At 39.9% G+C, this 26,513-nt stretch overlaps 2 protein-coding genes across 4 annotated transcripts; both read left to right on the top strand.

Annotated features, from left to right (window-relative positions):
* The first annotated feature begins 836 nt into the window (after positions 1-836).
* Positions 837-3,367, top strand: atp5mc3a (ATP synthase membrane subunit c locus 3a). Of its 2 annotated transcripts, none has more exons than XM_063497811.1 (5): positions 837-878; positions 1,079-1,175; positions 1,941-2,015; positions 2,500-2,690; positions 2,794-3,367. In XM_063497811.1, the coding sequence occupies exons 2-5, from the start codon at positions 1,137-1,139 to the stop codon at positions 2,906-2,908; spliced, it is 420 nt and encodes a 139-aa protein (XP_063353881.1). In that variant the 5' UTR covers positions 837-878; positions 1,079-1,136; the 3' UTR covers positions 2,909-3,367. The 2 variants fall into 2 exon arrangements, with proteins under 2 accessions (XP_063353881.1, XP_063353882.1); XM_063497812.2 differs by lacking the exon at positions 837-878 and adding an exon at positions 880-962.
* Positions 3,368-4,335: 968 nt separating this feature from the next.
* Positions 4,336-23,288, top strand: atf2 (activating transcription factor 2). 2 transcript variants are annotated; one of them, XM_063498051.1, is made up of 12 exons: positions 4,336-4,389; positions 5,039-5,111; positions 6,388-6,484; positions 6,570-6,688; positions 6,780-6,905; positions 7,282-7,460; positions 9,350-9,464; positions 11,250-11,342; positions 14,132-14,362; positions 14,996-15,202; positions 17,393-17,498; positions 21,336-23,288. In XM_063498051.1, exons 2-12 carry the CDS (start codon positions 5,064-5,066, stop codon positions 21,557-21,559), a joined length of 1,545 nt encoding a protein of 514 aa, XP_063354121.1. In that variant the 5' UTR covers positions 4,336-4,389; positions 5,039-5,063; the 3' UTR covers positions 21,560-23,288. The 2 variants fall into 2 exon arrangements, with proteins under 2 accessions (XP_063354121.1, XP_063354122.1); XM_063498052.1 differs by lacking the exon at positions 4,336-4,389 and adding an exon at positions 4,442-4,462.
* The last annotated feature ends 3,225 nt before the right edge of the window (positions 23,289-26,513 follow it).

The raw sequence follows: 26,513 nt of genomic DNA, 5'->3' as shown, positions 1-26,513 counted from the left end.
CTGTGGAGTCATTCATCACGATTACAAATCTGCCTGGTGCTGGTAGCCTGCAGCTCCAACATCAGCCTGTGAGGAGCATAGATAGGCTCTAGTCATCAGTCCCCCTGGACAGAGTGTTAAATTCACACCACAACAGGTGATAGAGGTGGACAGCAGCGGGCAGGTTTTGTTATGAGAGAAAAACTAATGCTGAAATGTGGGGTTGAATTCTACCTCTACCTGAAAAATGGTCTCACAGTGTTGGCCGTGCTAAATTTAAATATATTACACGAGAGAAAGAGAAACTAATGATGTATCTACACTTAAAAAATATCACTCATTTTCACAGCTGGACTGAGGATGTGTGTGGCTACACACAAATATTTAAGAGTGGATAGATTGATGTTAAATATCCCTACTCAAACACTTAGCATTGCCACTTAATTGAGTTAATTAGTTAATTACATGATTTTGTTGAGTTCAGTAATGAAATACATCCTTCTTTTGTCACTACATCCATGAAGTAATGTCATAAACCTGTTTAAAAAATATAGAAAATGATCAAGTAATGCTTCAGACTCAGTGATTGGTGATAAGAAAGCAGGTAAATGTAATTGGGTTTTTTTTTTAACTTTAAAAAAAATCAGATTTCTTAACATTGAATGTAGTAGAACTGGCCGTTTCCAATAGTATAAAACATTTTTAAATGTCCATCTGAACTTTTTTCTCACATTAAAATTTAAACAAAACGTACTTAAACATTTATTGATAAAGATTTCTCCCCGGCTGATTTTCAATAAAGTTTCATTGAAACGACCTTCCCAGTCACCATCCGGGCCTCTTACAAACACCCCATCGCGCATGCGCACTCTTCCACTGTGGTTCGACCTCTGCAGTCGGTAAGTGTGTAATGGCAGTTTGAATGAGAAGCCTATCTTTATAAATCCCTTTTCATCCTCTCTTTAAGCTTCGCATTGCAGTGCGTAAGTCAGGATAGCATACAGAACGGATGTGAATGCACTTAGGAATGCTGTTATTTTCTCTGCTGGGCATTTTTACATCCGTTTGACCTTAATTCTCTCCGATCTTCCCTCCATAGAGAAACCCGGGATTCAACCAGATTTGACCGAACCGGTTAAAACTACCTAAAGTAGAAAATGTACGCCTGCGCTAAGTTCGTCTCCACGCCGGCTGTGGTGAGTTTCTCCTCGTCTGTGTGTTTCTTTGAGTCGGACTTCTCTTAATGTCGCTAATAAAGCCGGTGGGCCTCTGGTTGAACTTGACTGCAGCTTTCTTGCAAGGGTATCAGACTAGGCCGGGAGCTTAGCCGGCTAATGCTAAACCAGTAATTCACATTCCTTTTTAATGGCAGCAGAATGGGTGCAATGTTCATGAAATTTACGCATGCGATTTTTTTAAATTGTTAATAATGCATCTATAATCCTGCGTTAGCCTTTAGCACATAGCTCCCATTATGGCCGCTAGCTAAGGTCATTTAGGCCTTCTATTAGCAGAACAAGGCGCAGACAGAGTGCACAAGACCTCGCACTTTGCAAACAATACAGAAATGGTTACATTTTCCGTTTGGGCTGCCAGCTTGCACGTACATATATCCTGGAGTGTCTTTATCCAAGGTCATGATACTGGTTTTGGAGGCTAACCAGTTTGAATGACAACACAAATGGGTGTTAGCTAACTTGCACTGGGTTTTTATTGTAATATGCCAACATCATTGCTCAACAGTAAACTTTTAACACTACTTGCAGTCATCACTGAGTGCCACAGGTCACACAGTGCAATGAATTACACTGTGACATTCAAGGAGTCATCCACCTTCACACATACCCACAAATGGGGAATAGTTGCCACTGTTAAAGCACATGTTGTGTGATACTAAGCATACATTCATGTAAATTGTTTATCTGGACTCATTATTTGTGTTTTTGGTGTTGTTGTTGCAGGTCCGTGCTGGTTCCCGGGTTCTTTACCGACCTCTGTCTGCCTCTGTGCTGTCCAGGCCCGATGTCAAATCAGAGGTAAGAAGAAATGCAGGCTTTCTGCAACTTCTACAGCCCTTCTTAACAGTGCAGTGTTGGAAATTATTACCTAAATTACCACTGTCAATTTTGTATAGCACATTTCATAATACGTATACTCAGTGTGCTTACCATAAAAGATAAAGACCAGCTACGCAAGTCTGCAGTGTCTGAAAGCAATAAAAGCAACAGATCAAAGTTTTAAAAGCAACAAAATACAAGTTAAAACACACATGCAATAAATAGTTCAACCTTTATGTGCGGATTTCTGCTCTGTAGTTTATCTCTAAAATGGCATTTATTTATTTTTATTTTTTTTGATTAATGGTGTGACAGAACTGCTTAAAATTTCCCTAAGTTTCACACTGTGCCTCCTGTATTACTCCTGTCATCTGTTGCCACACTGTTTTAAATGTCAGCTGATGTTTACATTGAGGCGGGCAGCGAAAGGACAGTGTTTACAGTGCCTCTTCTCTTGTTACAGAGCAGTGTTGCTCTGCTGCCCCAGAGCCCCCTGAGCCAGGCTACGCTGAGAGGCTTCCAGACCAGCGCTATCAGCAGGGACATTGACACTGCCGCCAAGTTCATTGGTGCTGGAGCCGCCACAGTCGGAGTAGCTGGATCTGGTGCTGGAATTGGGACAGTGTTTGGTAGTCTCATCATTGGCTATGCTAGGTTTGTTTTAATTTCATTGTCTTTGTCCTTCACTATAACGCTAATTGATTCCTTGTGTGTTCTGTAAATGTGCTGATGGCTTCTTTTCTTCCTTTATTTGCAGGAACCCATCTCTGAAGCAGCAGCTGTTTTCATACGCTATCCTGGGATTCGCCCTGTCTGAAGCCATGGGACTGTTCTGTTTGATGGTGGCTTTCCTTATCCTGTTCGCTATGTAAAACTCTGCTGTCAGACAAAATTTTCATTACAGATGTGACTACATATTTTATTGTGGCTACCAAAATTGTTCCGTGTTGGTGTCATGGGAAATGTACATTTTCAAGTCTTTTAGACACTGTCAAAAAAGCCAAGACATGTATTGTACAAATGTAAGAAATTACGTGATTAAAATACATGTGTTTGACTATTTAACAATGGCAGTAACTTTTATGTCTGGATTATAAATGCTAACACAACGGAAAGCACTTGGCCTTCATGAATGTCATCTTTTCTGTGAAGCAGGTGCTTAGACTTGCCATTACTCAGCCTTGTTTTCATAGACTATAACATGCAAGCTTTTTGGGGTCCACCTTAATGACTTTTTGGTTCAGCTGCACTTAAGTAATATTGTATTCAGGCAGCAAGTGAGTGCTTGCTTTTGTAAATGCCACTGAATAAATCTAGCTGATTTTAATTGAGCTAAGTAATGGGTTTTGAATTTTTTGACTTGTGATGAAAGCCCCCGGTTTCAAAAGCTGACAGATTGTAGTCATTACACCTTTATTGTTGGCTGCTTTCACTGGCTGAGCTTAAATTTGAAGAGGTAAAATCAGTCTTAAAAATGCCAGAGATGATAATCATTAAGTCACTTATCAAGCAGAAATGCTTAACATTCATTGTCAAGGGTGATCTTTAAATATCTCAGTTTAAGATTTGGCTTACCCAAACTGTTGCTGTACAATCCTTTACTATGATAAGGTAATATTTGTCACTTGTCATGAGGAAAAAAAATGATACATCATAGATCCAAATGTATAACAATATAAAATGGTGATGTGTGTGTGTGTGTGTGTGTGTGTGTGTGTGTGTATATATACATATACACACACAATATAGTTCAATATGGAGTGTATATTGTAAACTAGTGCAGTTAATTAGGGATGGTTTATGGTTTATATCCACCCTTTTTCTCACACATCCAAAGCAGCTCATGGGTGACCGGAGCCTTTCACAGATTGCCTAAAATCGTGTTTAAAAAACTTGAAAGTCTTGAGCATCAGCAGTGACAAAGAAAAGGATTCTGGTCAGATAACATATCGGATCTGTTACTTCTTTAACACTTAAAAAAAATCTTGGAAGGTTACAACATTTTAAAAAAATAAAAATAACAAAATGAATAAAGATTGTTTTATGTATAAAAAAAATAATAAAAGGGGTTAGCTGGAGCCTCCAGAAAACACTGAAAACTAAATCAGAAATTTTCTGGAAGGAGAAACATCAGAAATATGACTGTTGTTAGCAAGGATATTTTATATGCCTTAAAACATGTCTGCTTCTCCTAATTCTTTTCCAAAACTACTTGAAGGTCAATGACAGAACAAGAGCAAAGTGTATATGGCTCCTCGGTCCGAGTGTGACGTTTACGGAAGAGTCATAGCTGTTCTCGCGATGCTTTAGTACGACCGTGGGATTTTGGAAATCGAGGGTTGTGGCTGAGGGGGTAAGTGACCACATAAACTGATAGCGAATGGGTAAAAAGCTGTGGTAAAAGACATAATTACTGGGACCGTGAGGTACTCGTGCTCCGTTACGACGAGACAGCCTCGAAAGAAACGCTGACATCTCCTTTGTTTACAGTGATATTTAGCTCCTAATATGGCGACGCTAGTATGTTAACGCAGGGCTCAGGCTATTCCGTGGAAGCGACTGGAATAGATGAGCGCTACATATGTAGTAACGTAATAGTGAGATGTTCATGTGTGTGATGTCTTTTAAAAATGAGCTGCTATATTTACAGCACAGAAGCTGTCAGATGATGATAGCCCTGGATGCGTGGCTCAGTCGCTTGTTGTGCCAAAACAAGTGAAGCGATAATCCTCTTTATGATGACAACGAGTGTAAACAACCAAAGCAGCCGCCCTGCATCCATAGGCTTTGTCCAAATTTCCAGCTCTGCTTTCTAACCACTGCATCCTCCAACCACCCTGTATTTACACATTTATGAGCTACATTTATTCTCACTAATTATTATTTGCTATAGCCCTATTTGTATACCGTCAGCTCTTGAAACATCATTGCATATCTGCAGGTGTGATATTTTTATATATATATCTTTATATATATGTATCTTTTATTTTTTGTTATTTCAGGGCGAGGTAACAGGAATTCCTTAATATGAGTGATGATAAACCTTTCCTATGTACTGCTCCTGGGTGTGGACAGGTAAGTTTTTGATCACAGGTGTTTCATAAATCTCACTGTACAGATGAACATGACTGGATCCACATTTCCACGCATTTGAGCATAATGTGCTCATATGGCATTTAAAGTGCCATATGAGCACATTATAAACTAAAGCAAACATGGTTTTAAATAGCTAAGTTTAAAACCTATCCCATCATAACAATACTGGAAACATTTATAATAGGGTACACTTCCCAACACCTACTCATATACATTGATTTGGGGCTCTAAGGAACTCAATCACAATGCCTAGTTGGTAATCAGGTGCTCTGTTTTTTGTTGTGATTTTTTTAAAGTAATTTTGACATACTCTATGTATTATATGATCTAAAACCCACTAGTGTAGGTTTTAGTCAAAATCTACACTTAACTAATTAATTTTTGTGCTAAAATACATAAAATTCAGATGAACTGAATCCAAAAAGTATTGAAATTGTCCTAAAAGACTCACAACCTGTTATCTAAAAAAAGATGCTCCACTTGTGAAATGTATGCAAATACCATTGCCAGTGATTTAAATGACAATTTGACCAATAAGCAATGATAATCTGCATTTTTCAAATTTAGTTTTTCTTCGTAATTATTCCCTCTTGTCTGCATAGGAAACGAACAAATATTCATTAGAAAAATAAAGTATTTTGGCTCATCAAAACAAAATTAACGTGACTAAATAGATCAAAATAAGCTTCTTCATTTATTTACTTACTGCTCATCTAATATCTGGAGATGCTTAATTTGACTTAATGTATATAAATGGGTCTTCAGAGTCCTGAGATCCTTTTCACAGTTCTGAGGGCATGTCTAGTGTGTCACAGGTGTTAGATGTGTATTTGCTGTATTCAGCGAGTTGTCTGATAAGTACATGCGTAGATCGTGCTATTTAACCTCATGAAGTCCAATGTCCAGTGTTTGTTAGAGTCCATTTTACTTAGTCAGGTCTGCTTTCATAGTAACATTAGAGTTGCTTTGTTGCTGCTCAGTTGCTCGTGGTTTTGGTCAGCAGGATTTGTTTCTGTTGTTTAGTCAATACTCGTAAAACTAAACGGGTTGGGCACAATTATATAACAGCTTTCGCAGTTAAAGCTTATAATGAGTTTCGACAGCCACACATTAGACGCAGTAAAGCTGTCAAGTTAGAATCCAGCCATAACGTAGAAGACTAAATTATTGGTCAGAATTAAAATTTTAAGGTTTAAGTAAGACTTCTTTCAGTCACATCAGTCACACTTGCTGTATTTTTTGAAACCTTGCATAGAGATTCACAAATGAAGACCACTTGGCTGTCCACAAACACAAACATGAGATGACCCTGAAGTTTGGCCCTGCTCGGAATGACAGTGTTATCATTGCAGGTGAGTGCTCTGTTAGATGGAATATTCAGAGGTGATGGATGCTTTACATTTCCGTCTCTGTGCTCAAGAGTTTCCTCCCTTGCAGACCAAACCCCAACGCCTACTCGCTTCCTGAAGAACTGCGAGGAGGTCGGGCTCTTCAATGAACTCGCCAGTCCTTTTGACCATGACTTCAAAAAAGCCACTGAAGATGAAATTAAAAAGGTGGTTCTCGCTGTTAAATGTGTAAGCAGATCATCTGAGCCTTGTCTGTGTTCACTCTTGTGATCATTTTGGGCTTGTTGTTGTTCCACAGCTACCCCTGGATTTGTCACCTCTTGCTACACCTATCATACGCAACAAAATTGAGGAGCCCACAGTGATAGAGACACATCGAGATAGCCCTCTGCCTCATCCTGAGTCTACTACAAATGATGACAAGGTAGGCACTTTAAGCTGCCTCTGGCATTTTTTCTAACCATAGAGCATTTACAACGCTCTAATGAAGGACGTTCTCTACTCCTGCGATCAGAAATGTGCAAATCCGCTTTGTGAAGCATTGGGACTTTCTGCTTAATATAATTTAATTTTGAACTCATAACTTGTCTTATTCTGTTGTTAATACACTAAAACTGAAAAGATTAGCAGTACTACACAAATATTAGTTGGATTCAGACAAATACCTTTTACTTGATTGCTCATATTATTTATTCCTGATGTTGAGGAAAGAGTAACAGCATCTTATTATAGGAAACATTCAAGTAATCTGGTGTCAGTTAAACACTTCATTCAGCTAAGATCTTCTATGATGTTTCCAGGATTTATCTTTGCAGCCAGCCTCACTGCCAACATCCACTATAGTCCATCCTGCATCCCTCCAAGTTCCCAATGTACTCCTAGCAACCTCAGACGCTAATGTTGTAATACAGCAAGCTCTCCCATCGCCAACATCTAGCTCTGTTATTACCCAAGTCCCATCTACTAATAGGCCTATAGTGTAAGTAACCAAATGTGTCCGTTTCTTAAGATCCTAGTTCTATTAAATCATCGTTTCCTTTTCCAAATCATTTTTGTGCAGTTTTGCCATGGTGAGCTCATATTTCATGAGGCATGTGCTTATTTGTTTTGGGATTTATTTGCATTCTGCAGGAACATTTTCTTTTGGCTCTAAGTTCTGTCTTTGAAGAACAAAATCAGTGTTGCTCAAATATACAAATATCGATTAAAAATCTGAGACTTAGAGAAAAAAACATGAACGGGGTTTTCACATAATCATCACCGTCACAGCAAGTCTTGTGCTTTATTTTGCTCCAGTATCCTCTGATTATCGTCTTTGGCAGAGAGCCAAAATCAAAACCTAGTTAGAATTATTTATTTTTCACAAGGCTAACCAAAGAAAACTTCACTCAGTCGGTCGCAAAATGCTAACTGCACTCACAATTATACTGAGTGGAATGGTTTTCTTCCTGCTGATGTCCCACATGTTATTCCATGCAACCTCTTTTGTCTCTTGAAAGGCTATTTTTTTTAGTTAATCAGTTTATAAAAACCCACACTGCAGCTTTTCCTCCAGCAGATGAAATTGACGTAGCAGCACCTTCATTACTTTCATTATTGTGCACATGATTTACTAAGCAGGGCAAATTAGCATGGAAAGTTCTGCAGGTGATCTGCTAACAGTGTTCATGTTGTTCATCTTTGAACACAGATGCAGCTATTTCATTTTAATAATGACCAGTGTGATGTACCAAGAGCAGTGGGAGTCACAGGCACACAGTAGGAGCTGTAGGTTGTGGGCTTTGCACTTTATGAGTTTCTTTCCAGAAACAGCTTAGAAACTCAGATAAAAGAAAGATGGCTGAAGGAGATTTAATATGTTCTGATACAAGGATGAAGTTTGATTCATTTGCATTCATTTTCGATTTGAGCTCTTTATTGTGTCATCTTTAATTTTGTGAGCTCATCACTTTTTTTGTATTTCCTTTTTAACTGAGCTCCCTTTTTTGTGGAAATTTTAAACTTTCCGAGCTTCATTTTATTGAACTTATGTCTTTGAGAGCTATAACAAGGTAATTTCCCAACTTTGGAGATAAATAAAGTCAGAGTCTCAGTCACAGCCTTTGACACTGAACCTTAAGCTCTCAGTGAAGATCTGCAGGAGAAAGCCAAAACTTTGACACCTGCACCCAAAGCTTTGAGTGACCCACCCCAAGCCAATTTATCCTAAATTAACTCTCCTATACACAACTATCCCTGCTATGTCAGGCACAGAAAAAGGCATGCTTATTTCAGGGTTAAATAGTGTATGCCACAAACCACAATAAGTCACGTTTATAGAATTCATTTAAATACTCTCCTCTCAGATTTCTCTCTCTAAAAGGGAAACACCTTGCAGTCACAAACTTAATGCTAAAACAGGATTTTTTTCGCTGGCATAGACGGTCAGTGAATCAGGTGCTAAATGCTTGTCGTACTCACAGTAAGGCTTCAAGAGGCCTTTCCCTTTAATAGTAGATATTTTTTTAATATTTGAAATCCTGACACAGATGATTTAGTGAAGCCCTGTGTGTTTTCTTGACAGTGAAATCAATTTGTTACCAGAAGTCAATATCTGGGCAATACTGATGTCATTTATTAGGTCATAATATAGCAGTAATACTGGATCTTTTGAAGATATTGTTTGACTCTTTTTCTTACGGGTGCTTTTTCTGTTTGTTTATTTGTTTTTTGTCTTGATTACGCCTTAATTTCCATCAGTTTGCCTGAATATGACATCATGTCGTATATTTGTAGTCGCTCCTGTCTTAAATTTGTGACATATTCCATTTTGTGTTAATCAAAAAGCTTACTGTTTGCCTCACTGTGATTCCCTCTTTCCTCTTTCAGCCCAGTGTCTGGTACCTTCCCCGTGCTCTTACAGCTGCCTAATGGCCAGACCATGCCAGTTGCTATACCTGCATCTATTACAAGCTCAAGTGTACATATTCCAACTACAATTCCTGTAAGTTTTATGCCCAGTAATATTCTGTCAGCATTGTGTTTCATTGTGCTTTTATGCTACTTTCACACATGCACGGGGCAGAACTTTTCCTGATATCATCTGGCAGAGGTGCGTTTGTGAATGTGAATGTTAGCCAGTCTTTACCCTTAACCTGCCAGCTCTGTGATGCAAAGTCTTGTGTTGATGTGAGAAGCACAGGTACTATTTTTTGAAATTCACAGCTAGCAGGTAGTCGTCTAGTACCTGTTACCTCCATGCTCCAGTTAGGCAGCTCCCCCACCGAAACCTCACAGAGTATTTCAAGGAGTGAGAATGCAGCTGAAGGAAATTATCTTATGCCGTATGCTGTATTTAAAAAAGTAATTTTTAAACAGTGTTTATCCCGACATTTTCCGGAGTTCATGTGTGAAAACACTTTTGTGTAGAAGCTGAATAGTTTGGTGTTTATTTGATTAAACGGATCAACGCACAGCAACCATTATTTACAGGACAAATAGAGGAGTCAGAGCTATTTATTACTGAAATAATCTTGTTGTGAAGTTTATTTAGTAGCTGTTGTGCAGCTTTTGAGCTTCTGCGGCAGATGTAATGTGCCCAGTTGTCAGCTGCCGACTGCTGTTTCCATGGAAAAGAAGGAATTAACTAATGAACGAAAGCATTTGTTTTCACCAAATGAGTCGATTGATTTCATGCTCGACTGATCACCAGTTTACATGTGAAATGTTGTTTTCCATTTAACATGAAAACACAGGAATTCCACTGTTGCTTTCAAACATTAATGGACAGCAACGCGAGTGATTACAATTCAAATCCCTCTCGGATGACATTGATATTGAGCTATTGCGATACATTAAATTAACCTCTTTTTTGTTTGTTGTTTTTGTTTGTTTTTTTTGCTGTAGTTGGACAGAGGGACTGTTTACAACGTTGGCACCTCAGATTTGGCAGTCAGTGTAAAGCTGGAGGGGCTGACTGAAATAATGGACTTTAGAGTTCACTTGTGGCAGAGACACAGGATTTGGCTGAGGTGCAGCGGGCTTCTGTCCAGCACGTTTTACTCCAGTTTTTTCTTGTACAATCAAAATCAGCGCCCGTAATTTAAAGTGGAAGCCATAGATGATGCCACTCGTTTATTTTGCGAACAGCGTGGCTGCGTGTCATCTACAAATATGTTGTAAATGAAGGCCTTGTTGGTAGTTCTTGAACTCTCCCATGTGGTTGCCTGTCTTATTGTTCGCTGTAGTCCTGATTATCTATGTGGAACACTGAGCAGCAGTCGATTATCTCCTGATAGAGGCACAGCAGGGAAAACCTCTGTCTTCCTGGTCTGTGGGGATATGGAAAGCCTTTGACAAGTAAAGGAGGGCAAAAGTAGTTGGAGAACATGAGCCACCAGTGGGCCTCCCTTTCACTCGATCAAACCCCCTCCCCCCAGCTCTTCCCATCTCCCTCTGTCTCATTGTCAGCGGCTGTGAGAGGAGGCCCAAGTCTGGCCTTCTGACTCATGTCTCTCCATCCTCTCTTCAGCTTCCCTGTCCATATGCTCTCACGCAGGCAGGCAGAGGTTCATTAGCGTGCACACTGCATCTCCATGTGGCGCTGCCTCCACAAAATAACAGGCCATCCAACCTAATGAGGCTGAGATATGAGGAAACTCTGAGAGCCTGCCATGGCTGTGTGTGTATGTGTGTGTATGTTTACGTTGTGGGGGGAGCACTGGGTGCCTTTTTACTGCCGAAGACTAATTTTCTCTGTGCTGATTTGTGTCTGTGTGTCTGCTGTCAGCTTGTCAGACCTGTCACCGTAGTGCCTAACGTCCCTGGAATCCCAGGACCTCCCTCGCCACAGCCTCAGCCGGCCCAGTCAGAAGCAAAGCTGGTATTTATTATCTCTTCTTTAATTTACATCAAATGTTGTTTCCACACCGAAGCTGTTATTCCCCATTTGAGAGAGGTGATAACAGCCAAGGTAATGAGAGAGTCTAATGAGTAACAATAAGACAATAAGGTCGCTTTCTTCATAAGTGATGAGCAGAACTGGGTTTGTGGTATCAAAAAAATGGTGCAGATGATTTATTATTCCATGTGCAGTGTGTCCATTGGCTGATTTACTCAGTATTTTGTGACATAAATAAATGATTAATCAATTATTTGAGAAAATAATTTGCGAATTAATCAGGAACAGAATAAAAACATTTGTGCCTGCCCTGCTAATTTAACATAATCCATCTACAAAATAATATAGTCGCAGCAGTCTTGTTGTCCTGTATTAACAGTGATAGTTGAAGGGCAGAGATACAAAGTGTTATGTGGGAAATCAGTGGCAATGTGATGAAGCACGGATCACAGAACCTGTAAGTGTTCGCAGCATGCTCCGCCTTTGGAAATTAGCAGCTAAACGGCAGAGAGGAGGTGTGTGTGTTTGTGTGTTGGGAGGGTAGGCTTGATCCTGACTCGTGAGAAGGAGGAAGAGGAAGGAGTAAAGGGAGGGGCAGGGAGTTGTCGGGGATCATGGGGTATGGAGATGACAAACGCGGAGACAGCGTTGAGCTCAGCACGCCGTCACAAGGGCCAACCAGAGGGGGGCTACCTGCGAGAGCCAGCTGGGGGCATCCTGGCACACGCTCAGCGAGGCACATTAAGTCGGCCTCACCCTGCATGGAACCTTTTGTTCAGCAGAATCCTGTCTGACCTGCATCCCCCCTCTTACTCGCGGCGCCTCCCACCGCACTCAGCTCATCAGCAAACACCTAATGAGCCTGCGTCAAGAAAACAGACCCCCAGCTCAACCTGCCCGCTCCCCGCCCCCACCTAGCTCTCGGGGGGCGCGGAGACGGCACTTTACAAGGACTGATGATGCTGCAAAGACCACAATAATGATAATTAACTTGCTGAATTTAGAAGATTATGCTGTTAATTAGTTGCAAAATAAAGATAAGTAATATAGTAGCAGATGGTTGAATAACACCCATGAGATGGAGGGTTATTACACTGATGAGGTTTCCATGGCAGAGATGAAATATGAATCTGACTGGCTTTTCCCTCTTTCTGTGGGCCATTCCAAGAGAATAATATCTTGTTTCTGCCAGAAGAGCTTCTGGAAGGGTATTACACGATAAACTAATTTGGTAGATAGATTGGTCTGGCAAAGGTAGTTGCTAGAATAATGTGGTCCTCTGTTTTCTCATGTAAATGCATTCCCTCTCACTCTGTTATTGCTTCCAAAGGCTCATTCACTTTCACCTTGTTTGTTTGCGTCTTTGATGCTAGAGGAATTGACCTGTGAATTGCAGGAATTGCTTGTGTGTAACATGGTTAGAGGAAGTGTTAAAAGACTCCTTTATTAATAGTTTTATCCAGATCACGTTTCAACATGAGCAAAATAAATGTGAGAATGCGGTAAATGAAAAGCTTAGAATGCAAGTAAATTTTAAGCATAGCTCTAAAAATGTCATAAACATTCTGAAACCCTTTCACAGTAATTTTCCTCTTTACTTCATTTTAATATCCTGTTTTACTATATTATTCTATATTAATTACTACTTATTTACTACATTGTTTTACCTATTTTACTACTCATACAGTTTGTACATACACTCAATGTATAGGTCCAACATGAAATCACTGGTCCATTTATACTGCTGTAGACCTTGGCTTATGTGTTAGCTACCTATACAGCAAGCAATAGAAATATTGTAGCTACTTCATGTCATCAATTGACACTAAGCCCAAATGTTTCCTGACAACATGCTTAGCAAGTTGAGGTCTGTGCTGTAACTTGACATAGTATTCCACTAGTTCAAATATGGCTATTTTTAAGATAAATAACATTTTAATGTTGTAATGTGTTATATTAGCTTAATGCAGTGTGGCTAGAACTGGTGTTTAGTTACCCTGATCATTTTTTTGCAGTTTTCTTAGAAAGTATTCAGATCTTTTTTCATGATCCGGTCCTGTTTCCTGAAGTTGATCCTTGAAATGTATCACAGCTCATGTCCAAGCTATGAAATCATAGAAACTGTCTGTAGACCTGAAATTGTGAAGTATAGATTATGGAAATTTCTAAAGCCACCGTCACCTGACTAACAACGCCTCTACAGTGAAGCACGGTGAAGGCAGCATAGTGCAGCGGGACTGTGGAGGAGGGTTTGTGAGCAGTGCAGACAGACAGACTGGTTAGTTATAGTATAGATTATTACAGTTGCAAGCTGAGAAGAAAGGAAATTTGTTCCAGATTACATAAGAATTGAGACTAGGGTCCAATTGTCCAACTATAACCCTGTACTATAAAACATCTTAGCATACAGCCACATTTAAGAACGAGAACCTACCCTGTAAGTCTACAAAGATAAAATATCAGGATGCTTTTGTAAATGAGAGATTTTAGTTTGTTTATTGATATGTTGTAGAATAAAAATTTTGGTCCACATGAGTAACCTTTCATTTTTCCCAGTAAAAGTAAAAGTATACAATCCGTAGTTTTTGTGCTCTGTTGTACATCACACTGTGATAGACAGTGAATTTTTCAGAAGTACAACTTTTTAATGTGCGCTTTAGCAGTCCATATGGCCTCCTTTTTTACATCACTTGCTTTTTACATAATGTTTTCCTTCTTGTACTAACCAGTGCTCGGTTTTATTAACCTGCTTTGCCAAATTCTGTTTCCAGAAATTGAAAGCCACATTAAGCCAGCAGCTTCCTCAGGTAACCAATGGAGATGGTGGTGAAATCCAAAGCAGCGCTGTAACACACACCGCTGCCCCTGCTTCTCCTGTCCCGACTCCAACCCCAACTCCAGCCCCGACCGCAATCCTTACTCCGGCTCCTCACCTGCCCACAACCGAGGCACCCTCTCCACATTCTCTGCAGCAGCCAGCCACCTCCACCACAGAGACACCTGTAAGTACTTGTATCTTCACAGTTTATTGTTTTATTACTATTTCATATAAGAAGCTACTCTTGTGTGTCTTAAATATTCAGCTATATTTGAATGTAGACTAATGCAAAGAGATCATCCATTTTTGTTGCTTATTAAAGTATTTAATCACGGCTGCCATGTCCTTTGGTTTTAAAATGTTGCAGTAGTTCAGACAGGTAACAGGTACAGTGAGAGTTAGGGTAAATCTTAATATTGTGTGCGATTACCTGTATAAACACCAAGTATGGAAGTCTTACAATTTATTTTTAATTTAAGCCAATACATCAGCAGGGCCATTATATCGACTGATATTAGCTGTTTGCAGATAAAAATATCAATACAATTATACATCATAAATGTCAATGCAAATATTAGCTGTTTGTATTGACATTTCTAATTAGTGCTAAATAAACATTATAAAAGTCTGACATTGTGTAGTGTGTCCACCACACACAACAATCAGCTGTTCAAACAGAGTTGGGCAGAATATAAACGAACAATCCCCCTTTCCTGTTGCGTTTAATGGCAAAGAGTGATGGCAAAGTGGTCACTCAGTAGCAGGACCACTTCCAATTATACTTTCCGTTATTAGTATTGTTGTTGTTGTTGTACAGGCTTCCCCGGTGCCCCCTGCACCAAACCCACCAAGCACAGGGGGTCGGCGGCGCAGAACAACGAGCGAAGACCCCGACGAGAAGAGGCGTAAATTCCTGGAGCGTAACAGGGCCGCAGCTTCTCGCTGTAGGCAGAAGAGGAAGGTGTGGGTCCAGTCTCTCGAGAAGAAGGCTGAGGACCTCACCTCCATGAACGCACGCCTACAGGTGCTTTTTACGTATTTCTTTCATCTGCTGCATGTAAAAAACCCCAAAAACAAACCAGTCCTTCGTCTCTCTTTGTTGTGCGCTCAGATGTATTAGTGTGTCATTTTGTGTTCGTACTCTGTGGTGTCTGTTTGTCATTGTATGATGTTAGCGTATGCGTCCGTACACAGACTTTTCCCTTCTGCGGTGATGAAGTCATTAAAGCCGATTAAGAAGAGCTGCCGTGTGACAGCAGCGGTGTGTGAGCCCTTTACATCGATGTGTCCCTGTCAATAAAGATGTATCCTCCAGATGTCAGCCGCACACAAGCGTGTCTTCGCTTCTGTCTCAGCAGTTTACTGAATGGCCTCAAAAATCTCCTAGGGAAAGGTGTCTTTTTGAACCTTCATTTCGCTGGAAGCAATTAGGATCTGATGCTGACAAGTTCGAAACAGTTCATGTATCTGCTGTCTCTGTTGATAAGTGTGAGCCGGGGGTGCGGCACATCGGTGTTCCAGACAATTAAATGAGATGTGGTGTTTATTTGCTCACTGTCTTATTTTTCTATGAAAGCAGAGTAAGATGTGCAGGGTGGAGGAGGGAATACACAGCAGCGGAAAATAAATGGGTTCACGTTGTTAATATCGTCTGGTTCAAAAAGAAGTTATCAGCACTTGTCAGGCGGCGCTACTTAGGATTTTATTTAAATAAAGGCAGATGAAAAGGAAAGGATAGGTGAGTGAATAAGGTTATGAAATCAAAGAGTTTTATCTGTTAACTGCAAAAAAAAAACGGAACAACATGTGGCTAAGAAGAAAGGACGCTTCATACGAGGGCATTAATCAGCGGTGCTGCTTTTTTTTTTTAAACCCATGCTGACATGGCCCAGCTGATCAGCAAAACTGCCTCTAATGATGCACAATTATTTTAACATCATCCTTAACTGGCTTTTTAATGAGGTGTCAGACCAGGCAGCTCACAGAGCTTCCAGCATCACCGAAGGCCCATTTGCTCGATTTCGATTAAATCACAAAGTTCCAGATAAGTTTTTCACTCTCAAAAGTCCATTTTAGTAACCGTTTAAAATACGATGTCATAAAATGACGCAGTTTGACGTTACTGGAGCTGGAATTTTTGGCACATGTTTGTCTCTGTCGTGAACTAGTAGGCACGTTTGAAAATAGTGCCTGTTTTCTATTGCCTGTAAATGAAAGCAGTCATGGTGGAAGCACACTGAATACAGTGTTGGCTGGATGTGATACATACGCTCCTTCCAGCTGTGTTTAAATCTGTCTTACAATAGCTCAACCCTGCCAAAACCAGCTAGACTAAACAGATGGAATCAAATAAATTGGCTGCTTTTAGACTAATAGATTAAGCCACCCATAGTCCTTTAAAGGAGAAGAGCCCGAGCTTAAATCTGCCATTGGGTGTTCTGTGGGCCCCTGGCCGCTCTAAATCCAGTTAAAGTCACCTTCAACGTAATGTGGCTCTCTTTTACGACATGCAGAAATCCTCACCTCCCTCGGGAGCTGTAACGACACGAGAGCGTAAATCTCAGCAACATCTACAAAGTTGCTCTGACAATCCGAACAGCTCACCTCTGACAAATGCGCTGGTCGCTAGCCAGTGAAGGCTCATAATTATTGTGCAGGAAATACATAAATGAAAAAGTGCATGCTTGATTCTGAATTCATTTGTTGTATTGTTACCTTCCCCCTGTGTTCACCGGTTCTCATCTGAGTCTTTAGAAGTTTGACTGGTCGTGTGGGCGAGGTCTTTAAAATGCAACTCTGCATTTCCAGTAATAATTCATTAGCGATAGAGTTTTTCATATAGAGAAGGCACACAGCCACATTGAAGTTGTTTTTGGTGTGTCTTCATACATATGTGAATTTATTATAGTGTATATATGCAGATTTTGGGGTTCATTTTTTTGCAGTAACATTCCCACTGTAGCATATTGTGCTTTGCTAAAACTGGAACTAATATTTACCCAATTTAGCTCATTGCTTACAACAGGAATAAAAAACAAAACAAAAAAATTAATAATATTAGCATTTACGCAATTACCAGCTAACCTTTTATCTAGTTTGGAAAATTATTTTGTAGGATTTGAACTGTGTGCACCTGTCGTTTATATATCTGGCATGCTGTTTGCTCCGGTGACCATTTCACTGATCGCTCTTGTGTGTCTCCTCACTCCTCAAGACTGAAGTCACCGACCTGAGAAACGAAGTGGCTCGGCTGAAGCAGCTTCTTCTGGCTCATAAAGATTGCCCTGTAACCGTCATGCAGAAGAAATCTGGCTATCACAGTGAGTAATGCTCCATTATTCTCAGCCCGAGGCTTCTGGAGAAACGTGTCTAAAAATGAGCTCCGGCTAACCACTAGAAGGACGTGTGGCCAAACAAAAAAGAGCTGTTGACATATTGGCTTCCTTTCTTCTGTTAGTTTTTGACAAACTTCGCAAAAGTTTGGATATTTATGGGTGCTGGTGTATGAGACAAATTCTCACTGGCGTTGTTGTCCCATTCCTGTGAAGAGGCCACAGGTGGTATTCGCACTTCCTCCTCATTTGATACCAACATAAACATTTGTTAGATGAAGTTAAATGTCTGCTGAGTGCGTCTGGACGGATGTTCAGGAGAAAAAAAGGTGCCAGGAACTGAATTATAAAGGATGATAAGGATGCTTTTTATGTAAGCATTCATTTATTTGTTGTTTGAACATCTTTAGCTTACAATAATCGTTTTAGTGGATATTTGAATAAGCGAGAAGAGTGTGCCATTTGTAGCCTGTTTATTCAAATTGCTGTTGTCAGCCTGGACTGTACAGCATCATCACAAAGTCTCATTTAGAAATATATCACCTATTTTTCTTTGTTTCCCCAGACCGGGGCTCTGTCAGTCTGATTTTCTGGTCATAACTCACCTTCCTTCACAGATGAGCCAGCATGCAGCCAGAGCAAATGGGCTCCAAGTCACTTCTCCACTGCTCTGAACACCTCTGCTGACTTGTATTGACAATGATTGCCACTGAAATGAGTCTATTAAAGCAGCAAGCTTGACAGTGCTGCAGACCATTCTCATTGTGGGGTGGCCACCAAGCTCCACTGTTCATTATGCATCTCTTATTGCTAACCATCCCACAGACGCATGTCATGTGCATTATGGGACTGATGGTTTCCAGGCTAGAGTGGGCTGTCATAGCCAAGTCTCATTTGGTGCAGACATTTTTAGCAGAATCCACAGATAAAGTGGGTCATCTTTCTCACATGGTTGCTGAGGGTGTCAGCAAACACGTTTGTGAAACACTTTTGCAACATTTTGTTACATTTTATGGAAAAATAGAACTTTATTCTAATACCAGTTTCAAAAATCCTAGAGGGAATGCCAACTATTATGAGAGTGAAAGGAAGTAAGGTGAACTCTGATTGAATGGCAGAATACAAAGATTCCCAATAGTTTTTGATGTCCACCTTAAAAAAATAACACCCTTGTGTTCATTTAAACTAGTTTTTCATTAGTTGTGGGACAAAGCATCAACACAAAATTACACTCAACAGCCACTGTATTAGCTCGTTAGCGCAACCGTCTCTTCAGCCAGTCACACAGCAGCAACTCAGTGCATGTAGACATGGTCAAGATGACCTGCTGAAGTTCAAACTGAGTATCAGAATGTGGGAGAAAGGGGATTTACTTTGCTGATGCAAGACAGGCTGGTTTGAGTATTTTAGAAACTGCCAATCTTACTGGGATTTTCACACACAACCACCTCTAGGGTTTACAGAGAATAATCTGAAGTGAGCGGCAGTTCTCTGGCAAAAATCCTGTGTTGATGCCAAAGCTAAAGCTCTTCTGCATATCTTATAACTAAGGTATGCAGAAGAGCATCTCTGACGACTTTGAACCTTGAAGCAGAAGACCACTCCTGTCAGCTCACCAAAATTGAAAAATAGAAGATTGGAAAAATGTTGGCTGGTCTGATGAGTCTTCATTCATTCATAAATTCAGATGGTAGGGTCAGAACATGGTGTAGACAAGATGACAGCATAGATCCATACTGCCTTGTATCAAAGGTTTAGGTTGTTGGTGTAATGGTGTAAGGCATGTTTTCTTGGCGCACTGGGCCCCTTAGCACCAAGTGAAGATTGTTTAAACACTACAACCTACCCAAGCATGGTCACTGATTATGTCTGTCTCTTTATGATTAGAGGGTACACAACTTCTGATGACTGCTTCTACCGTGAACCATGTCTGAGATCATCTGAAACTGATTTCTTGAAAATGACATGCTGTTTGACAATAAAGTCAGTGTACTCATAACTGTATGTGATGAGTACAGTCATGTCAGTAAAGCACAAAACATCTTCCAGCACCTTATTGCATCTATGCCTTGAATCATCAAGGCAGTTCTGAAGACAAACTGGGGTCCAACGCTATACTACCAAGTTGTACCTAATAAAGTGGTTAGTCTCTATATATATATATATTGTGATACTTAATGATACACTGCTAAAGACCTAGATATGTTCATTTGAACAAATTTTCTTCAATATTTGACTGACTAGAGCCGTTACTTTATTTCCTCCTGTGGTAGTTTTAACTAAATGGAGGAGTTGAAACACACAAACAGAAGTAAACTAACCTGAATTGAAGAAGTTTTATTTTTGTTTTTTTTGTTTCTTTTTTCATGTGTTTAACAGTCACATTTACTAACTTTAACCTGTGATGGTTTTAGCTCTCTCTCGCAGCTGCTTTTGTATTAAAACTGAACTGTTTACTAAGTGCTGCTGAGATATTTCGGTCCATCCATCCACGACTAATAGCGAACATCTCTCCTCGCTTGCTAACTGCCATTCTCACACTTAAAACTGCAGCATTAACAAAGAGGTAATTTTCTTTTAATTTGTGTTTATTTCAGATTACTCCACAGTCCTCCATTTATTCCCCGACACCAACAGAATTACCCCCTGGGGCTTGAGCACCCCAGTTGAGAATCACTGAAATAAACTATTTTGCTAATTAGTAAAGCACGTTATTTAATTGTGAGTCATGTAAAGCGCTCCGTTTTCTCAGTGTTACATACCCCATAAGGCCACACTGGCCCTCCAGAACCTGTAATACCCTTCATCGTCCTGCCCAAGCGTAGACATGGCAGGTGGGAGGAAATTACCCAGACTGCCCCACAAACAAGCCAGGCCATGCTTTCACTTGGCACACTAAGCTGTCCATCTGTCTACAGTGAACCCCACTTCAGGAACCAAGAGAGCGGAAAGAAGCTCCTGTCGGTCCAGGGAACCAGAATTTTAGAGCATTATGAAATATCGAGCAGCCAGCACTTGCCGTTGTTAGGAGCAATAATGCTCACTTGAACATGAAACAAAAACCACCAAGCTGATTTATTCCGAGGCTGACCTTCTGCGCAGTAAAGCAGCGAGGGAGTTTATGGCTCTTTGACATTCGCTCGCACTAAATCACGCGGTCAAAGTCCAGCCAAGAAGGCAGATGAAACCTCTAATGTGGAGACATTTGTATCGCGCTTTAATTGCGTCTTCCTGCTACGGAATTTCTATTTTACGTTCCCGAGTACGAAACCCAGCCATTAATTACAAAGTGCCATCACAAGTGACTTCATATCATTAGCAATATTAATTATCATTGTGCTCCTTATTCCTTTATGAAACAGAGCATGAGAGTGGAGTCTTTTTTTTTCCATCAGGATCCAATTAATTCAATGCAACTGCCTAACAGCTGGTGGCATTTCGACTCCAAGTCTTGCCTACTCTCCAGTGTGAGCATCATTAAAATCAGGTGCTGTAATCATCTGTCGCTGCAGTAGTTGGCAAGGTAACAAAAAACAAATGAGAATGCAGTTAGGGATGGGAAACACGGCCACATGCCCCAGAATGTAATGTACCCTTATGATGTGGGTTTAAATTGACATTGGAGCTTTAATTAAAGGAAGGGGTGCAAAAGTAGCATTATGGGGATTAATGAAACAGTTTGCATACACTACATGCAAATAGCTGTTTTACATCTGATTAGGCCTGTGTGACACAGCTAGCCCAAGCCTTCTGGAGAGTATCCGGCAAAATAAAACGGCTGCTCCTCAAACCCTCATTTTCTATTTTTTTCTGACGTCGTTGCAGTTACCGACAAAGATGAGAGCTGCGAGGAGATGTCCGTCCCGAGCAGCCCCCAGAGCGAGGCCATTCAGCACAGCTCCGTCAGCACCTCCAACGGGGTCAGCTCCTCCTCCATGACCCCGGCCATCTCCGCCCCGTCCGGCGCTGCCGCCACCGCGTCAAATCAGAGCACAGAGGAGAGCCAAACGCGGAGGGGCGCCAACCATTCTCAGCCTTCAGGGAGTTGATCGTCCCAAACTGTGCCCGAGCGTCATCGCCGGAGTGCCGTCGCCTCTACAGTCTCTCTGACGAGCAGAGCAAAGGGATTCTCTCTGAGCTTCAGTTCGGACCGTACTGTTTTTAATTTATTCCTGATTTCTTTTATGTTTTGTCCATTTTGTAATTTATAGGCAATGCTTTTAAAAATGCAATGTTTTCTCTGGAACCGATGAAGACAAAAGAATAGGCACTTTAGGTGTAAGATGTAAAACACGTGGTTCTTAAGTGTTTGGAGTTTTTTTGTATTTGTGTGACTTATTTATTAATCTTATGGGTTTTTTTTCTTTTTAAGTTAAAGGCGATCAGCTTCAGCGGTTGATCAGCGAATCGTTAGCGACCGTACCAAAGCGTGCCGTGGCTCATTTTGCAGTTTGTTTTCTTGTTTCGTCTTCACGACGTTTTGTAAGCACTATCTTTACAATGAAGTAGAACTGACACTTTTTATTTAAAAGTAACTTTACTTTTTTCCATTTTGCACATATTTGAGAGATATGACGGGTTTACTTTTAAAGACAGTCTGTACATTAAGTACAGGCAGCTCTGTTTTTGTTTTCCTTTAGAAGTAGATTAAAGTGCTGTCGCATCACACAAACGTAAATGTCTGAATCAGATTTGAACTTTGACTGATTTTCTGTGAGTGAGGTCAGCTGTAGTTGTGCAATTTGAATGTCTGAGCTCGCCTCTGCCTGTAGGGTAGTCTTCCGGAGGTGAGCCGATTAGGAAACGTGTGTTATTTCATTAACATTCCACCTGTAGTCTGATTGTTCCTGAAGCAGTGATTGTAGGATTGCAGTACCTTATTTTCCATTACTCAATCATGGTGATGTTGACTTCATTCAGTGCCATTAATGTTTTTGTATAAATGACTTGAGTACATTTTTAATGCAGATTAGCTTGAGTTGATTGCCGTTCTTTCCAATTTTAAGGGTCTCAGTAGAGGAGATCTCCTGCTTTGTATACTGTCTCTGCTTTATAAGTGACTCTTAATGGCTTTAGCGTCTAATGCGGAGCACTTAATGACATTAGGCTGTTTTCATGGTTGCAATTCTAGGTGACATTTTTAGAAAACATTGTAAATAACATCAACGATACGTTGTACGTGATCTTTCTTGGTATTATGTACTTTGTTTTTATAGGATTGTCCGGATTCAGTAGCTGAGCCCTTTTGATTACATTAACTTTGTAAGCAGTTTAAAAACTGACCTTAACAGTCTTATTAGGATATGCATTTTTTCTTCCAATAGGTCGTCATGTAAAACGAAAGCATTGAGATGTGAACTGGAATCACATCATGTATATTAAACTACTACAAGTCTGTAAGAATTGTGAGCATTTCATTCAAATAATTGTAAGAAGTCAAATTACACCATGAAGTCAGTTTGCCTTTTTCTCTTAGTCTGTACTGGCTTACTACTGTGTAGTTTTACAAGAAGCTAACTCATTGTTTTCTTAAAGTATGATTTTACTGTTATGTGCTATCTGCATGAGATAATAATTCTCTGCGAGAATTTAACTGTTTATTTGATAATGTCTCAGATAAATATAATTAAACGAGTTATTACAACTTGAGTTGTGAAAACTTTGGTTACTTGTTTTACTTTTTGGCTTAATTGCTAAAATTAAAAAAAAAAAGGGGTGTGATACTGTGTTGAAAGTGTACTTGTAACGTGAAAGTTCTGTATAAAATTTGAATTGATAAGTTGTTGTAATAAACCTTTTAATATCTCTTTAAAGTCAATCTCTGCTTCTGATTAATTTGCCTGTGACGTCACATGAATAAAGCACAGGTGCGATTAAACTCCGTTAATATGCTTCTTATACGAATCTATAATTTGCCATGTGAAAAACCCAGATATGAAACCACAGTGTAGAGCTGTGATAAGCTTGAACATTTACTGTGGTATAGACTGCCACCTTGTGGAATATCTGCAGGTGTATTTGTGATCCACAGTCAGTGCAAAAAAAAAAAGACAAACATATATATGACTAAACGATACATGCTCAAACATTTTACCACCACCCCTGTAGTTTCTTGTGTTTTTGAAATCTAATGTTCTTCTTCAGGTCAGGTTAGCAGACGTTTTACTCTATGAGTAAATGAAAGAACTTTGCAACCACTGACTGACTAAACTTTACAGAATCATGACTGTGAAAACTGTACCCAACTTCAAAATCTCCCTTTCACAGTAATGACAGTTTATTAGGAACACTAACACCTCTATTGTGTGGAGTTTAGCTGATAGTACTTTCACAAGAATTAGTATCTTTGAGCAGAATTTATTGACATCATCAGTGCTGAGCCATAAAACCTCCAGGAAGCAGGATTGGAGTCCAGCTTCAACATCCTTCACTTGCAGCACTTCCACAGCAAGTCCTCTTCCCCTTTTCATTCAAATGTGATGATGTCGTTGCTTCCTTTGTCTTTATTTTTTGGGATATATTTTGCCACAAAGAAAAGGGGCAGGTTGCTCCGTACCACACTGATAAAAGTTAATTCGACTAAGAACAAGTGTTCAAGCTGTAAACACTGATAGTTACACGAGTCCATGGCTGTACTTGCCTTTACACAATATTATGACCCATCCATGGCTGCTTTCAGCAGGATAAGTCCCAAAGCTCAAACCATCTCAAGCTGGTGTTTTGAAAATTATAAATTCATTGTACTCAAACGTCCTAAACAGTCATCAAATCTCAGTCCAATGGAGCATCTTTAGGATGTGGTTGTTATGACTCAAGATCTGGTGCCTGCTGAATGGCGGGGTTGAACTCATTCCTGTTCCCAGATTGGATAATTGGTTGGGCAGCCAACTCCTAACCACCTCCACTACCCGACAAACAGCCAGTGTTTCTGATGGTAGACTTGACTGTTTCTGTGTGAAAACCTTAGTCCCACACTTTCTTAGTGAGTATAAGTGTGTCTGGTGTTATGAGTGCTAGATGAGACCCTTTGTAAATAATGCAGCAGCCTTTCAGGAGTGAGAAACCTTATCTGTTAAAACCTGTTTTCTCTTATTTTTGGAGTTTAGGTAGCAAATTGTCTTTTGTTTGATTTTTATTTTGGAGCAGGGAAGATTAAGGACCTTTTAGAGATCTTTTGTTTGTTATTTTGGCATAGCTCACTGCTGAAGTCGAGAAATGGCTGCATAGCATTTGCACTTGCTCAGGTTACCTCTAGGCCTAAGATGTAACATGGTGGAACAGAAGATGCGCAGCTGACTAATGTGCAGCAACTTTGTGACGCTATCATGTCAATAAGGACCAAAATATCTGAGTGTTAATATCTAACACTAGTTAAAGATCAACTATCAGTCTGATAGTTGTGTAGGTATCGAACACCATGAAGTAAATGAACATTGTACTTGTGATGCTTCATTTTCATTTTCTTTCCTTGGTAAAGTATCAGTTTGACTGCTATTGTCATTTTCTTTCACTTATCTTAGGAGGGACAGTAACAGGGGTAAAGCATGGATTGAGACAATATTTATACATATGGCCAATTTAGAATAAGCAATAAACTAAACCAATGCATGTTTTTGGGAAGAACCCAGAGAGAACATGCAAACTCCATACAGAAATGTCCCAGGGTGGATTCAAACCTAGGACCTTCTTGTGGTGAGGCATTGTGTTAACTACTGCACCGCTGTTCCACCTGACTTTTCATGTTAACTTTTAATAAAAAACAAACAAATCCCATCAAAAGAAATAACAAATATGCTCATGAGTCCATCTAACATTTCCCAGAACACTTCTTACTTCTTACTACTTCTTACAGATACTCAGTACTCCAGAACAGTTCCGCACTCAGTTCACTGTAAAATGTATCAGCTTGTTTACACAACAAAATATCCAATCTATATTTATCCCTGGAAAAGTGCAGGCATGACTCTGGTGTAGATGGACGAGCTAGACAAAGCAGGATTGCTCAGTTAGCTCCTTGAATATGCTAAACGTTAAATACCATCAATCAACACTTGAGACTAAATGGCACCCAAATAGTCATGGATCAGCTGATGATCTTTGTGGTGATTTTCAGCTCCTCAAAGTTTGAGGCCCTAATTCAAAACAATCCACCTGAGATTTTTAAGAGGGATAAAATTCAGAGGAATGAAACATTTTTGCAGGGTTCAGTTAAATTTAAATAGCAATGGCCAAGAATTGTGTGCAGTTTCAGTAGGTAGGAAAAAAGAACAGAATATCTCTTTATTGTAATGTTACACGTACAACGAAGTTATGGGTGCAGGAGTAAAATATAAATAGTAAGACAACAGGAATAAATAGCAAACACAAGAAATTTATACAATCAAAGCACATTGGCGAACAAAACAAAGTTACTAAAAAGTTAATAAATTGCTTAAACCACATGCAAACACAAAAGTCATTGAACTATTAGAAAGTTACTGTAAAATGCAGTTGAACTAGAGGCTTTAATTACATACCTCACTGCTCCATTACACTGGCTATGATGAGACTTATTAATCCACCAGCACCAGCTCAAAGTGGCCAGCAGGTGGCGGTACATCCAAACGCAATAGAAGAGACTTACTTAAGGTATGTACTACTACCACTAATGGTAAAATATACATAAATTATTGTCAAAAGGAATCGCCGAAGAGCAGCACTGTTTTCTAAATTAAGGGAGATTAACCCCCACATTAAAATAAACACATGTTCATGTTTTTTTAATTAATTTTTTTTATAACACATGTGGTGAACAACAGACTGTTTGCTTTATATGATTAAGGTTTTTTCATGTAAAGGAGACTTTTGCAGAATTTTGCCCGCCAACACTGCCTGCACTCTGGCGCTCAGTAACATTGCCTAACTAGGGCAGCCTTGATTAGCTGCTGATCACAGAGGGAGAATTGTAAATTCTACTATGTAGGTCACAGCACTGGCTTATAACACTTTTCCTGGATGCTACAG

This window comes from Pelmatolapia mariae, linkage group LG16_19, assembly GCF_036321145.2.
Source record: "Pelmatolapia mariae isolate MD_Pm_ZW linkage group LG16_19, Pm_UMD_F_2, whole genome shotgun sequence".
Taxonomy (NCBI): domain Eukaryota; kingdom Metazoa; phylum Chordata; class Actinopteri; order Cichliformes; family Cichlidae; genus Pelmatolapia; species Pelmatolapia mariae.
The sequence above is the reverse complement of the archived record's forward strand: the minus strand, read 5'-3'. Positions and strand labels throughout refer to the sequence as shown.

Excerpts from the sequence above, each read along its gene's own strand:
- atf2 (XM_063498051.1), top strand. The coding sequence starts at position 5,064 with ATGAGTGATGATAAACCTTTCCTATGTACTGCTCCTGGGTGTGGACAG. Across the intron at positions 5,112-6,387 it reads CTGCTCCTGGGTGTGGACAG|AGATTCACAAATGAAGACCA; the intron begins GTAAGTTTTTGA and ends AACCTTGCATAG. Across the intron at positions 14,363-14,995 it reads CCTCCACCACAGAGACACCT|GCTTCCCCGGTGCCCCCTGC; the intron begins GTAAGTACTTGT and ends GTTGTTGTACAG.
- atp5mc3a (XM_063497811.1), top strand. The coding sequence starts at position 1,137 with ATGTACGCCTGCGCTAAGTTCGTCTCCACGCCGGCTGTG. Across the intron at positions 1,176-1,940 it reads TCGTCTCCACGCCGGCTGTG|GTCCGTGCTGGTTCCCGGGT; the intron begins GTGAGTTTCTCC and ends TTGTTGTTGCAG. Across the intron at positions 2,691-2,793 it reads CTCATCATTGGCTATGCTAG|GAACCCATCTCTGAAGCAGC; the intron begins GTTTGTTTTAAT and ends CTTTATTTGCAG.